This window comes from Bombina bombina, chromosome 7, assembly GCF_027579735.1.
Source record: "Bombina bombina isolate aBomBom1 chromosome 7, aBomBom1.pri, whole genome shotgun sequence".
Taxonomy (NCBI): Eukaryota; Metazoa; Chordata; class Amphibia; order Anura; family Bombinatoridae; genus Bombina; species Bombina bombina.
Window position 1 is genome coordinate 32,135,584 of NC_069505.1, and position 14,761 is coordinate 32,150,344.

The following is a 14,761-nucleotide window of genomic DNA, read 5'->3' on the forward strand; positions in this document are numbered from 1 at the left end:
ACCTCTGGATTTATCCTTATGTTCCTTTATAGATAATAAGCTTTTATCCTGCTTTTTATGCTTTGTCACATTGCAATACAAGAAATAATGGTTTCCTATTCATGCTCATTACCATACATGACTGCACATATTGGTATTTGTTATGTTAACTGGAAGAATGTGCAGAATATTTTGATAGCTAAAGTGATCAACTATTAAAGGATGTTAATTGTCCGTCTGATAACTATCATACCTGACGGACCAGCCACACCTCCAGGATTTATATAAATACCAGGGAAGTATTCTTTAAAGTCACTTCTGTCATTAGTGTCTCTGGAGCTTTGGATTGGATAACAAAAGGTACAGTGCTTTCTTTAATGGTTTCTTATAATTCAATGGATATTGGTAGAGAGGGACAACTGGAGAACATCTGAGATGTTTTCATCTGCACAGATCTAGAAGAGGACACTTTGAAGGCACAGACGCACTGTAGACACATAGGGTATATATGTAACAATCTATTAGATTCATATAATCAGGAAGATATATTTTATTGGATTGTTATCTACAGTTTCACATGTTTTATGCATCTGAAATTGGTTTGTGTAGGACATAGAGAAGGACACAAGGGTTAGATAAATCTGTTGTACATGGAATTGACCAACAAGAGTAAGTGAAGCAAAGACAAATCATTTATTAGAATAACGCTCTGTAAGGCTGGGGTGGTAATGAGGGATACAAGAGAATCAAACACCTGGGTAAATGACTCTGTGTTTCTTCTGGCAGATTAATAGAGCAAATTAGTGGGTCTCATCTTTACCACCTGAGATAAGAAAAGTTTTAGTTTGGATTCTAAATGCTAATTGTCTTTTATGTCATATAAAAGCTACACAACCGGGCAACAAGAGAATAAGAACCAGCTTAAGTCTCACAAGTAACATCGTAACCTACAGACAAGATGGCAGGAGACATGACCCAGAGAATTGATGATGGTAAGTACCACTGTAAAAGTGTATACATATATATATATGTGTGTAACTGGGGGATATACAGTAGAGAGTCTCATAAGCTGGTCATGCTCTGTTTAGAGAGAGAGAGAGAGAGAGAGAGAGAGAGAGAGAGAGAGAGAGAGAGAGAGAGAGAGAGAGAGAGAGAGAGAGAGAGAGAGAGAGAGAGAGAGAGAGATGATAGATAGAGAGATAGATAGATAGATAGATAGATAGATAGATAGATAGATGATAGAGTGATAGATGCATAGATAATTGATTAATAAACAGATATATACAAATAGATAGAGATAGATAAATAGATAGATAGATAAATAGATATAGATAGATAATTGATAGATATATAGATAAATAATTTATTGATAGACAGATAGATAGATAGATAGATAGATAGATAGATAGATAGATGATAGATACAGAAAGAGATAGATAAATGATAGATATATACAAATAGATAGAGATAGATAAATAGAGCGATAGATAGAGAGATAGATAGATAGATTATAGATGATTGATAGATAGATTGATAGATACATAGATAGATAGATAGATAGATAGATAGATAGATAGATAGATAGATAGATAGATAGATAGATACAGAAAGAGACAGACAGATAGATAGATGATAGATAGAGAGATAAATAGATAGATAGATAGATAGATAGATGATAGAGTGATAGATACATAGATAATTGATTAATAAACAGATATATACAAATAGATAGAGATAGATAAATAGATAGATAGATAAATAGATATAGATAGATAATTGATAGATATATAGATAGATAATTTATTGATAGACAGATAGATAGATAGATAGATAGATAGATAGATAGATAGATAGATAGATAGATAGATAGATAGATGATAGATACAGAAAGAGATAGATAAATGATAGATACAAATAGATAGAGATAGATAAATAGAGAGATAGATAGAGAGATAGATAGATAGATAGATAGATAGATAGATAGATAGATAGATAGATAGATGATAGATGATTGATAGATAGATAGATGATAGATACGTGATTGATAGATAGATAGATAGATAGATAGATAGATAGATAGATAGATAACAACAAAGACAGACAGGCAGATAGATAAATAGATAGATAGATAGACAACAAAGACAGACATATAGACAGAGAAAGAGATAGCTAGATAGATAGATAAATAGATAGATAGATAGATAGATAGATAGATAGATAGATAGATAGATAGATAGATAGATAGATAGGATAGACCGATATAGGTAGACTGAGAGAATATAAATATGTTGTAATCTGTCTATATAACACTGGCTTCTCTTTACATTGCAGGAGTCAATAAATGCTGTTATGGCTGTAGTCTGGGTAAGTATTTAGCTTATTGACTATACCAGGGGCCCTTTTAGTTGAGGGAAGAATAATTCCACTTACCATGTGTTATGGTTACACACCTGACTGATACCTACATATGCAGAGGCACACAATATATAGGATGCATTCCTCCCAGGTGATGCAACCACTGGCACAGAAGTCTGTATCAGCTAAACAGCTGGGAATTGGGTGTGTTGCACATGGGGGTAGTTAGAGGACCTCGGTGAGATGTTTCACCATAAGATTTCTGGCACATAAGTAGCTGGGGACACGCTGCCTGACCCTGTGAAATGCTACTGAATAATATGCTTTTGGGGAAATATATTGTGTTCATTCTGGCACTGTATGTTTTAGCGTCTATACCCTGCTAAACCTGTACAATAAGGTGGTGGTGGGGGGAATATTTAGGGGTCACAGTATCACTTACATAAGATACATTTTCAGTATTGATTTCTTTATATTGTAGTGGTGCAGATTATATTTGGCCTGATATGGACGGCACTGAACATTGCCATGATTGCTGTAGGTAAGTAAAGTATCTGCGGATCTCACCTGACGCTGCATCAGTTTTCATTGGTTGTTTTGCTAACTTCTCCGTCTCTCACCCTCAGGGGCTGTTAACTTATTTGGCTGCCCAGCCCAGCCCATGATCCCAATCTACCTGATCGTGGCCGGGGTATTCGGCTTCTCCTTCTGGATATTTCTGCCCCTGGAGTGGTTCGCCCCCTGCCTGAGAAAGATCCTCATGTTTGCTGTAACCCTGTTCCTTTTAGCCTGGCTTATTGCAGGTAATACAAGTCACCAGTACTGCTGCTTTCTAATGACAAACCCTCAGTACAAGTCTGTACAGCACATCCCTAGCTTCTGATGTACATGTGAGGAGTTTACTTCCATCCATCCTGAATGTGTAGCCCTTAAAGGGATATTGCACAAAAATATCATGCATGAGAAAACATCATTATATAAACACGGTATATATATATATTCTTCTATGATAAAAACTAACAGGAAGTAGATGTTTGTACACAACTCATCCCAAGAAAAAAATTGTTTATTGGCAAAATGAACAAGCATAAAAAAGTAGTTTTATTCAAGTCATGAAAATATGATTTAAAAAAAAACCTGTGATACATTTTTAATTACATTATTTTGCATGCAGGAAACAAATGAATCCCCATCAATAATAAGTTAACTGTCTGCCTGTTTTTAAATATTGTTAAACAAGTAGAGTGGTTAAAAGCTTATTTACTATTATCACTAGATATTGCTGTTCCTCACACTAGTTCCTCAGTACTAGTTATTGCTGTTCCTCACACTAGTTCCTCAGTACTAGGTATTGCTGTTCCTCACACTAGCTCATCAGTACTAGGTATTGCTGTTCCTCACACTAGTTCCTCAGTACTAGGTATTGCTGTTCCTCACACTAGCTCCTCAGTACTAGTTATTGCTGTTCCTCACACTAGCTCCTCAGTACTAGTTATTTCTGTTCCTCACACTAGTTCCTCAGTACTAGTCATTGCTGTTCCTCACACTAGCTCCTCAGTACTAGTCATTGCTGTTCCTCACACTAGTTTCTCAGTACTAGTTATTGCTGTTCCTCACACTAGCTCCTCAGTACTAGTTATTGCTGTTCCTCACACTAGTTCCTCAGTACTAGTTATTGCTGTTCCTCACACTAGCTCCTTAGTACTAGTTATTGCTGTTCCTCACACTAGTTCCTCAGTACTAGTTATTGCTGTTCCTCACACTAGCTCCTTAGTACTAGTTATTGCTGTTCCTCACACTAGTTCCTCAGTACTACTTATTGCTGATCTTCACACTAGTTCCTCAGTACTAGTTATTACTGTTCCTCACACTAGTTCATCAGTACTAGTTATTACTGTTCCTCACACTAGTTAATCAGCACTAGTTATTATTGTTCCTCACACTAGTTCATCAGTGCTAGTTATTACTGTTCCTCACACTAGTTCATCAGTATTAGTTATTGCTGTACGTCACACTAGTTTCTCAATACTAGTTATTACTGTTCCTCACACTAGTTAAACAGCATTAGTTATTACTGTTCCTCACACTAGTTCCTCAGTACTAGTTATTACTGTTCCTCACACTAGTACTACAATACTAGTTATTATTGTTCCTCACACTAGTTTATCACTACTAGTTATTACTGTTCCTCACACTAGTTTATCACTACTAGTTATTACTGTTCCTCACACTAGTACTACAATACTAGTTATTATTGTTCCTCACACTAGTTTATCACTACTAGTTATTACTGTTCCTCACACTAGTTTATCACTACTAGTTATTACAGTTCCTCACACTAGTACTACAATACTAGTTATTACTGTTCCTCACACTAGTTTGTCAATACTAATTATTACTGTTCCTCACACTAGTTAAGCAGCATTAGTTATTATTGTTCCTCACGCTGGTTCCTCAGTACTAGTTATTGCTGTTCCTCACACTAGTTCCTCAATACTAGTTATTACTGTTTCTCACACTAGTTCCTCAGTACTAGTTATTACTGTTCCTCACACTAGTTCCTCAGTACTAGTTATTACTGTTCCTCACACTAGTTTATCACTACTAGCTATTACTGTTCCTCGCACTAGTTTCTCAGTACTAGTTATTATTGTTCCTCACACTAGTTTATCACTACTAGTTATTACTGTTCCTCACACTAGTTTCTCAGTACTAGTTATTACTGTTCCTCACACTATTTCTTCAGTACTAGTTATTACTGTTCCTCACACTAGTTCCTCAGTACTAGTTATTACTGTTCCTCACACTAGTTCCTCAGTACTAGTTATTACGGTTCCTCACACTAGTTCCTCAGTACTAGTTATTACTGTTCCTCACACTAGTTCCTCAGTACTAGTTATTGCTGTTCCTCACACTAGTTCCTCAGTACTAGTTATTACTGTTCCTCACACTAGTTCCTCAGTACTAGTTATTACTGTTCCTCAAACTAGTACTACAATACTAGTTATTATTGTTCCTCACACTAGTTTATCACTACTAGTTATTACTGTTCCTCACACTAGTTTCTCAGTACCAGTTATTACTGTTCCTCACACTAGTTCCTCAGTACTAGTTATTGTTGTTCCTCACACTAGTTCCTCAGTACTAGTTATTACTGTTCCTCACACTAGCTCCTCAGTACTAGTTATTGTTGTTCCTCACACTAGTTCCTCAGTACTATTTATTGTTGTTCCTCACACTAGTTCCTCAGTACTAGTTATTGTTGTTCCTCACACTAGTTCCTCAGTACTAGTTATTACTGTTCCTCACACTAGCTCCTCAGTACTAGTTATTGTTGTTCCTCACACTAGTTCCTCAGTACTAGTTATTACTGTTCCTCACACTAGCTCCTCAGTACTAGTTATTACTGTTCCTCACACTAGCTCCTCAGTACTAGTTATTACTGTTCCTCACACTAGTTTCTCAGTACTAGTTATTACTGTTCCTCACACTAGTTCCTCAGTACTAGTTATTGCTGTTCCTCACACTAGCTCCTCAGTACTAGTTATTGCTGTTGCTCGCACTAGTTCCTCAGTACTAGTTATTGCTGTTACTCACACTAGTTCCTCAGTACCAGTTATTACTGTTCCTCACCCTAGTTCTTCAGTACCAGTTATTACTGTTCCTCACATCTATGTATTATGTGCACATTATAGACTGTACTTTAGATCTTAGCTAAAGAGTTAAAATAACAGTTGTATTCCTTTGTTTTGTAGGCAGCGTGTGGGTTTTCAGAATATACCCATTTCCAGCTAGAGCTTGCCAAATAAATATGTACCTCTTTGCATTTGCGGTCATTATCATACAGTACATATTTCTTGGATTAATGTTGATATACTGCCTGATCTCCTGCTTCTGCTCAAAAATATTAGTAAGTATTTGTCATTAAGTTGAACTTATAGGTCTGTAGAACATTTTCATCTTCTTGTGATAAATCTCATACCTGACTGGGTGGTTCCTTTCCATAAAACCCTTAATATTCTCTATGCCCAATATAACCGCTCCCTATAACTCCTCCTATTGCACCATATAACTGCTCCCTATAACTCCTCCTATTGCACCATATAACTGCTCGCTATAACTCCTCCTATTGCACCATATAACTGTTCCCTATAACTCCTCCTATTGCACCATATAACTGCTCCCTATAACTCCTCCTATTGCACCATATAACTGCTCCCTATAACTCCTCCTATTGCACCATATAACTGCTCCCTATAACTCCTCATATTGCACCATATAACTGTTCCCTATAACTCCTCCTATTGCACCATATAACTGCTCCCTATAACTCCTCCTATTGCACCATATAACTGCTCCCTATAACTCCTGCTATTGCACCATATAACTGCTCCCTATAACTCCTCCTATTGCACCATATAACTGCTCCCTATAACTCCTCATATTGCACCATATAACTGTTCCCTATAACTACTCCTATTGCACCATAACTGCTCCCTATAACTCTTCCTATTGCACCATATAACTGTTCCCTATAACTCCTCCTATTGCACCATATAACTGCTCCCTATAACTCCTCCTATTGCACCATATAACTGCTCACTATAACTCCTCCTATTGCACCATATAACTGCTCCCTATAACTCCTCCTATTGCACCATATAACTGCTCGCTATAACTCCTCCTATTGCACCATATAACTGCTCCCTATAACTCCTCCTATTTCCCCATATAACTGCTCCCTATAACTCCTCCTATTGCACCATATAACTGCTCGCTATAACTCCTCCTATTGCACCATATAACTGCTCCCTATAACTCCTCCTATTGCACCATATAACTGCTCCCTATAACTCCTCCTATTGCACCATATAACTGCTCCCTATAACTCCTCCTACTGTACCATATAACTGCTCCCTATAACTCCTCCTATTGCACCATATAACTGCTCCCTATAACTCCTCCTATTGCACCATATAACTGCTCCCTATAACTCCTCCTATTGCACCATATAACTGCTCGCTATAACTCCTCCTATTGCACCATATAACTGCTCGCTATAACTCCTCCTATTGCACCATATAACTGCTCCCTATATCTCCTCCTATTGCACCATATAACTGCTCTCTATAACTCCTCCTATTGCACCATATAACTGCTCTCTATAACTCCTCCTATTGCACCATATAACTGCTCTCTATAACTCCTCCTATTGCACCATATAACTGCTCCCTATAACTCCTCCTATTGCACCATATAACTGTTCCCTATAACTCCTCCTATTGCACCATATAATTGCTCCCTTTAACTCCTCCTATTGCACCATATAACTGCTCCCTATAACTCCTCCTATTGCACCATATAACTGCTCGCTATAACTCCTCCTATTGCACCATATAACTGCTCGCTATAACTCCTCCTATTGCACCATATAACTGCTCACTATAACTCCTCCTATTGCACCATATAACTGCTCCCTATAACTCCTCCTATTGCACCATATAACTGCTCACTATAACTCCTCCTATTGCACCATATAACTGCTCCCTATAACTCCTCCTATTGCACCATATAACTGCTCCCTATAACTCCTCCTATTGTACCATATAACTGCTCCCTATAACTCCTCCTATTACACCATATAACTGCTCCCTATAACTCCTCCTATTGCACCATATAACTGCTCCCTATAACTCCTCCTATTACACCATATAACTGCTCCCTATAACTCCTCCTATTGCACCATATAACTGCTCCCTATAATTCCTCCTGTTGCACCATATAACCGCTCCCTATAAATCCTCCTGTTGCACCATATAACTGCTCCCTATAACTCCTCCTATTGCACCATATAACTGCTCGCTATAACTCCTCCTATTGCACCATATAACTGCTCCCTATAACTCCTCCTATTGCACCATATAACTGCTCCCTATAACTCCTCCTATTGCACCATATAACTGCTCCCTATAACTCCTCCTATTGCACCATATAACTGCTCGCTATAACTCCTCCTATTTCCCCATATAACTGCTCCCTATAACTCTTCCTATTGCACCATATAACTGCTCCCTATAACTCCTCCTATTGCACCATATAACTGCTCCATATAACTCCTCCTATTGCGCCATATAACTGCTCCCTATAACTCCTCCTATTGCACGACATAACTGCTCCCTATAACTCCTCCTATTGCACGACATAACTGCTCCCTATAACTCCTCCTATTGCACGACATAACTGCTCCCTATAACTCCTCCTATTGTACCATATAACTGTTCCCTATAACTCCTCCTATTGCACCATATAACTGTTCCCTATAACTCTTCCTATTGCACCATATAACTGCACCTTATAACTCCTCCTGTTGCACCATATAACTGCTCCCTATAACTCCTCCTATTACACCATATAACTGCTCCCTATAACTCCTCCTATTACACCATATAACTGCTCCCTATAACTCCTCCTATTGCACCATATAACTGCTCCCTATAACTCCTCCTATTGTACCATATAACTGCTCCCTATAACTCCTCCTATTGTACCATATATCTGCTCCCTATAACTCCTCCTACTGAACCATATAACCGCTCCCTATAACTCCTCCTATTGCACCATATAACTGCTCCCTATAACTCCTCATATTGCACCATATAACTGCTCGCTATAACTCCTCCTATTGCACCATATAACCGCTCTCTATAACTCCTCATATTGCACCATATAACTGCTCGCTATAACTCCTCCTATTGCACCATATAACTGCTTCCTATAACTCCTCCTATTGCACCATATAACTGCTCCCTATAACTTCTCCTATTGCACCATATAACTGCTCCCTATAACTCCTCCTATTGCACCATATAACTGCTCCCTATAACTCCTCCTATTGCACGACATAACTGCTCCCTATAACTCCTCCTATTGCACCATATAACTGCTCCCTATAACTCCTCCTATTGCACCATATAACTGCTCCCTATAACTCCTCCTATTGCACCATATAACTGCTCCCTATAACTCCTCCTATTGCACCATATAACTGCTCGCTATAACTCCTCCTATTGCACCATATAACTGCTCGCTATAACTCCTCCTATTGCACCATATAACTGCTCCCTATAACTCCTCCTATTGCATCATATAACAGCTCCCTATAACTCCTCCTATTGCACCATATAACTGCTCCCTATAACTCCTCCTATTGCACCATATAACTGCTCCCTATAACTCATCCTATTGCACCATATAACTGCTCCCTATAACTCCTCCTAGTGCACCATATAACTGCTCCCTATAACTCCTCCTATTGCACCATATAACTGCTCCCTATAACTCCTCCTGTTGCACCATATAACTGCTCCCTATAACTCTTCCTATTGCACCATATAACTGCTCCCTATAACTCCTCCTATTGCGCCATATAACCGCTCCCTATAACTCCTCCTATTGCACCATATAACTCCTCCCTATAACTCCTCCTATTGCACCATATAGCTGCTCCCTATAACTCTTCCTATTGCACCATATAACTGCTCCCTATAACTGCTCCCTATAACTCCTCCTATTGCGCCATATAACTGCTCCCTATAACTCCTCCTATTGCACCATATAACTGCTCCCTATAACTCCTCCTATTGCACCATATAACTGCTCCCTATAACTCCTTCTACTGCCACAAATAACTGCTAATTTGTACATTTTCATATTTTTTTCAGTGTTGTTGCAAGCAGACTGAACAAAATTGAAACAGGAGAAGATTTGTATTCTTCAAGACATTTAAATTATTATTATTTTTTTGTTGCTGCTATAATCCTACCAATCTTTGTATTTTACCCAAGATAAGGATTGCAATAGAATCAATGTTAATTTGTTCTGGTAATTATTTCATTATTAAACTATTTCAAAAAGCTAAAATATATTCAACTATTTATTTTTATGACATATTGTCTTTTTATATGGAATATAACCATTACTGTATAAAGAGCAGTGTATATATAAACATATAGATACCCATTATCATTATACAGTGCAGTTTGTTCAGTATAAGGGAAGTGAATGACAAGATATTGAGAATCATAGTATATGGTTGTGTGTTTAATGTAAACTTCACATGCTAATTATATAACCACAGAGTCAGTCCAACATATACAGAGACATAAGCATGACACAAACTATTTTAGATGCTAATGCACCAATGTTGGGAATTCATCCTGTTCACCTGAAGATTGAAAATGTTTTAAACCATTTTCTGGGTACATAAGCCAGTATTATTGTATGGTTAAGGATAGTGGCTGGGATAATGAGGTAGCACAGGACGTATAGGTGTCAATTGGGTACGATCTGGACAGAAAAATTAAGGAACAGAGAATAGAGGGTAAAAAATATGGAAGAAATCTGCAATGCTCATGGGATATCTCTCTAGCAGACCAAACTTGGCCAGTAGTCTTCTTATCCCGGCATCAAGTGGAATGATAGGAAATATCCCAGAGCAGAGTAAGTTAGTGAAAAAAGTTAAGCAGTACTCACGGTAGTCAGGGTAGTCCTCAGGGCAATAAGAAGAAGGCAGAGAATGGTCAAGACAGGCTGAGTCCGGCAACAGGAAAGCAATCCTGCAGTAAATCAGTTCAGGGGTAAACCAATAAAACGGTCAGACTAACAGAGTTCAATATCAGTATGGCAATCCAGCAGTTCAGGGATTAAGCAAGCAGAGTGGTCAGACAGGCAGAGTTCAATAACAGTATGGCAATCCAGCAGTTCAGGGATTAAGCAAGCAGAGTGGTCAGACAGGCAGAGTTCAATAACAGTATGGCAATCCAGCAGTTCAGGGGTTAAGCAAGCAGAGTTCAATAACGGTGTAATAATCCAGCATAAAGTAACACCTATACTTGGGCACAGGTGAGAGCAACTGAGGCACTTACATAGAGCAGGATTCGTGTCACAGGAGGGATCCGGACCGGCATCAGAAGATAGGCGTGCAGTGATGACGTTTTCACCAGCGCCTGAAGCTACCGCCGCATCCATGGCAACAGAGCGGTGGCAGCTTCAGGAGTGCAGCGGCGTGACAAACTCCATGAGTCTCATTTGCCACCTCATCAGCAACACTTAGGCAGTTTATAAATAATATTGTTCAATTATAAATCAAAAGAGAAAATGAGAGCACCTAATAAATTAGTTATTTCAATAGATAAAATAAATACTCTCTCTTCCTGCTATCTATTAGGATAAAAAAGTATAACAAATACTAAAGGACAGCACAGTGATAGAGAGACAAAGGAATAATCTATTGTAGTAAAAATAACTCCACAATTTATTGGTCAAAATATAAATCAAAATAGATGCAAAATATGGGTACATTGTATCTGTTAAAATGTATCACAAATCACAACCCCTGAGTGTTACACCTGAAAAAGGGGGAGAAGCCACAAAACACATTGTGTGGATACAGCTCATGCCAGGCAAGCAGTGTAGTCTGTTTTTATATATGTTCTTAAATATTGTTTTTTAATAGTGTATTTATTTGTTGTGGTTTGTGATCAATTTTAACAGATACAATGTAGCAACATTTTGCATCTATAATGATTTATATTTTGACCAATAAATTGTGGAGTTATGGTTTATTTCTCTCTGTGTGTCTGTGCTGTTCTTTTTGTATTTATTGTTCAAATATAATAATATTTTTTGGAGGTTCATAACACATTTTGCAAGGACTCACTGATTTTTTCCTACATAAGGTCTCAATCTCATATTGTATGGTATAGGCTCTAGTATGTACTAAAACAGTCACATCATGCAGTAACATCTGTTCATGGGTTTGATTCCATAAATTCTGTATTTGTGTACAGTGTCTTGTATACTTTAATCCCACTGTCATGTCTTAAAATGCAATAACTGACTAATTCAATGTATTACTCAACAATACAATATGTATATAAGATTAATGGAACCCTATAGTATTATTACCAATAAAGGTTAAGTTGTAAGTAAATATCTCTGCTCAATTATCTCATTGTTGTCACAGAATGTTCACAACGACTAGTTATAAAAGTCAGTGAAGCACCTGTTTTTAGTTTTAAATACTCCCCATAATCAAATATACATTGGCAATGATATCTTACATAGATATGCCATACAAATAGATTTGATTAACTTTTACCTCTGGAGCAGGTTAAGGGGGGGCCCTGAAGTATTTCAGGATGAAAAGGCAGCCCTGAAATCAAACCAGCAATTACCATATGCTGTAAATAAATCAGAAGAAGTGGGAGAACCAGGCGCCAACTAACGGAGGCTAGGTGTGGTCAAATCAAAAAGTTGAAAATACAAGATTTATTGCTAATTAAAACAATATCAGAAATAAATACAGTAAAACTTCTAGTCTATGGATCCAAGACTGTATACAGGGTTAAAATTGTTACAATAAAATATTATTCGGTGCAATAAAATAATACAATAGATTAATGTAAGCAGAGAATGTGTTATTGGAGAAATAGGAGAATCTCCTCAAAAAATATCCTTTGAACTTTAAATGAAAACCTGCTACGATCAGAGATTATAAAAAATGTCCATAAATTGATGTCCAGTGAAGTAGATATAGGTGTTAATTAAATTGGTGAATAAAACAACAGTCAAACTTCAAATATTCAATATAAGTCCCAAAGTAGTGTCCTTATGTTATAATCCAAAAAATATAAAATCCAAAAATAATTGTGCAATAAAACTCCAAAAATTACAAAAATTACAAAGTTGTGTCCGAAAAATTCAATGTCTGAAGAAAAATTCCAAAGTGATAAACGTGGGTGAAAATATATGTAGAGATGAGTGTGACACAATATTCTATTTCAGCACCAAAAGCAAATAAACTTCAAGAAAATATTCCAAAAAGAATTCCAAAGTGATATATGTGGGTGAAAGTACGTTAAATATATGCAAAAGTTAGTGTAACACAGTGTGCTATTTCAGCACCAAAAACAAATAGACTCCAACTGATTAATCCTGAGGTAAAAGGTATGTTGTATTCCAAACCTTTAGACACAGGGGGTTCTACTTACACAATGGGAGAACAGGCCATTGTGAAAAATGTGAAACACAACAGAAAATAGCAAAAATCAAAAATACAAAAATACTGATGTGAAGTACCTGTGAAAAAAAGAAAGGTACTTCACATCGGCATTTTTGTATTTTTGATTTTTTGCTATTTTCTGTTGTGATTCACATTTTTCACTATGGCCTGTTCTCCCATCGTGTGAGTTGAACCCCCTGTGTCCAAAGGTTTGGAATACAACATACCTTTTACCTCAGGATTAATCAGTTGGAGTCTATTTGTTTTTGGTGCTGAAATAGCACACTGTGTTACACTAACTTTTGCATATATTTAACGTACTTTCACCCACATATATCACTTTGGAATTCTTTTTGGAATATTTTCTTGAAGTTTATTTGCTTTTGGTGCTAAAATAGCATATTGTGTCACACTCATATCTACATATATTTTCACCCACGTTTATCACTTTGGAATTTTTCTTCAGACTGAATTTTTCGGACACAACTTTGTAATTTTTGTAATTTTTGGAGTTTTATTGCACAATTATTTTTGGATTTTATTTTTTGGATTATAACATAAGGACACTACTTTGGGACTTATATTGAATATTTGAAGTTTGACTGTTGTTTTATTCACCAATTTAATTAACACCTATATCTACTTCACTGGACATCAATTTATGGACATTTTTTATAATCTCTGATCGCAGCAGGTTTTCATTTAAAGTTCAAAGGATATTTTTTGAGGAGATTCTCCTATTTCTCCAATAACACATTCTCTGCTTACATTAACCTATTGTATTATTTCATTGTACCGATTAATATTTTATTGTAACAATTTTAACCCTGTATACAGTCTTGGATCCATAGACTAGAAGTTTTACTGTATTTATTTCTGATATTGTTTTAATTAGCAATAAATCTTGTATTTTCAACTTTTTGATTTGACCACACCTAGCCTCCGTAAGTTGGCGCCTGGTTCTTCCACTTCTTCTGATTTGTTTACCACTGGTGACAGCTAGGGTTTCACCATCTTCCGTGCGTAGTGGTGTCAGTTGGCGCTTACGTAGATACTCTTTTCTAACATATGCTGTAAATATGCAGGTGTCTAACGATGTTATAATTCCTGCTGGGGGCCTGGGGCTGATAAATTTCTTTTACCCTTACAGGTAAAAAGAGGTCAGAAATTAAAAACTTCTGAAACACTAATTTGCCTATCCCATAGAATACAAAATCTGGGTATAACAATGGCCTATTCTCCTATGGTAAATATTGGAACTATTCCAATACATGTTATTGTACATAACATGACCCCACAGGATATAACCTTATTCAAGGGAACTACCATAGGCTATGCGCTGGAATCAAGTTATTATACTTTTGG

At 36.9% G+C, this 14,761-nt stretch overlaps 1 protein-coding gene across 1 annotated transcript; it reads left to right on the forward strand.

Annotated features, from left to right (window-relative positions):
* The first annotated feature begins 937 nt into the window (after positions 1 to 937).
* On the forward strand, positions 938 to 10,254 carry LOC128636194 (transmembrane protein 272-like). Its single transcript, XM_053689241.1, has 5 exons — positions 938 to 971; positions 2,816 to 2,875; positions 2,961 to 3,137; positions 6,090 to 6,244; positions 10,056 to 10,254. The coding sequence occupies exons 1-5, from the start codon at positions 938 to 940 to the stop codon at positions 10,083 to 10,085; spliced, it is 456 nt and encodes a 151-aa protein (XP_053545216.1). The 3' UTR covers positions 10,086 to 10,254.
* Positions 10,255 to 14,761: the final 4,507 nt, after the last annotated feature.

Excerpts from the sequence above, each read along its gene's own strand:
- LOC128636194 (XM_053689241.1), top strand. The coding sequence starts at position 938 with ATGGCAGGAGACATGACCCAGAGAATTGATGATG. Across the intron at positions 972-2,815 it reads GACCCAGAGAATTGATGATG|TGGTGCAGATTATATTTGGC; the intron begins GTAAGTACCACT and ends TTTATATTGTAG. Across the intron at positions 2,876-2,960 it reads CATTGCCATGATTGCTGTAG|GGGCTGTTAACTTATTTGGC; the intron begins GTAAGTAAAGTA and ends TCTCACCCTCAG.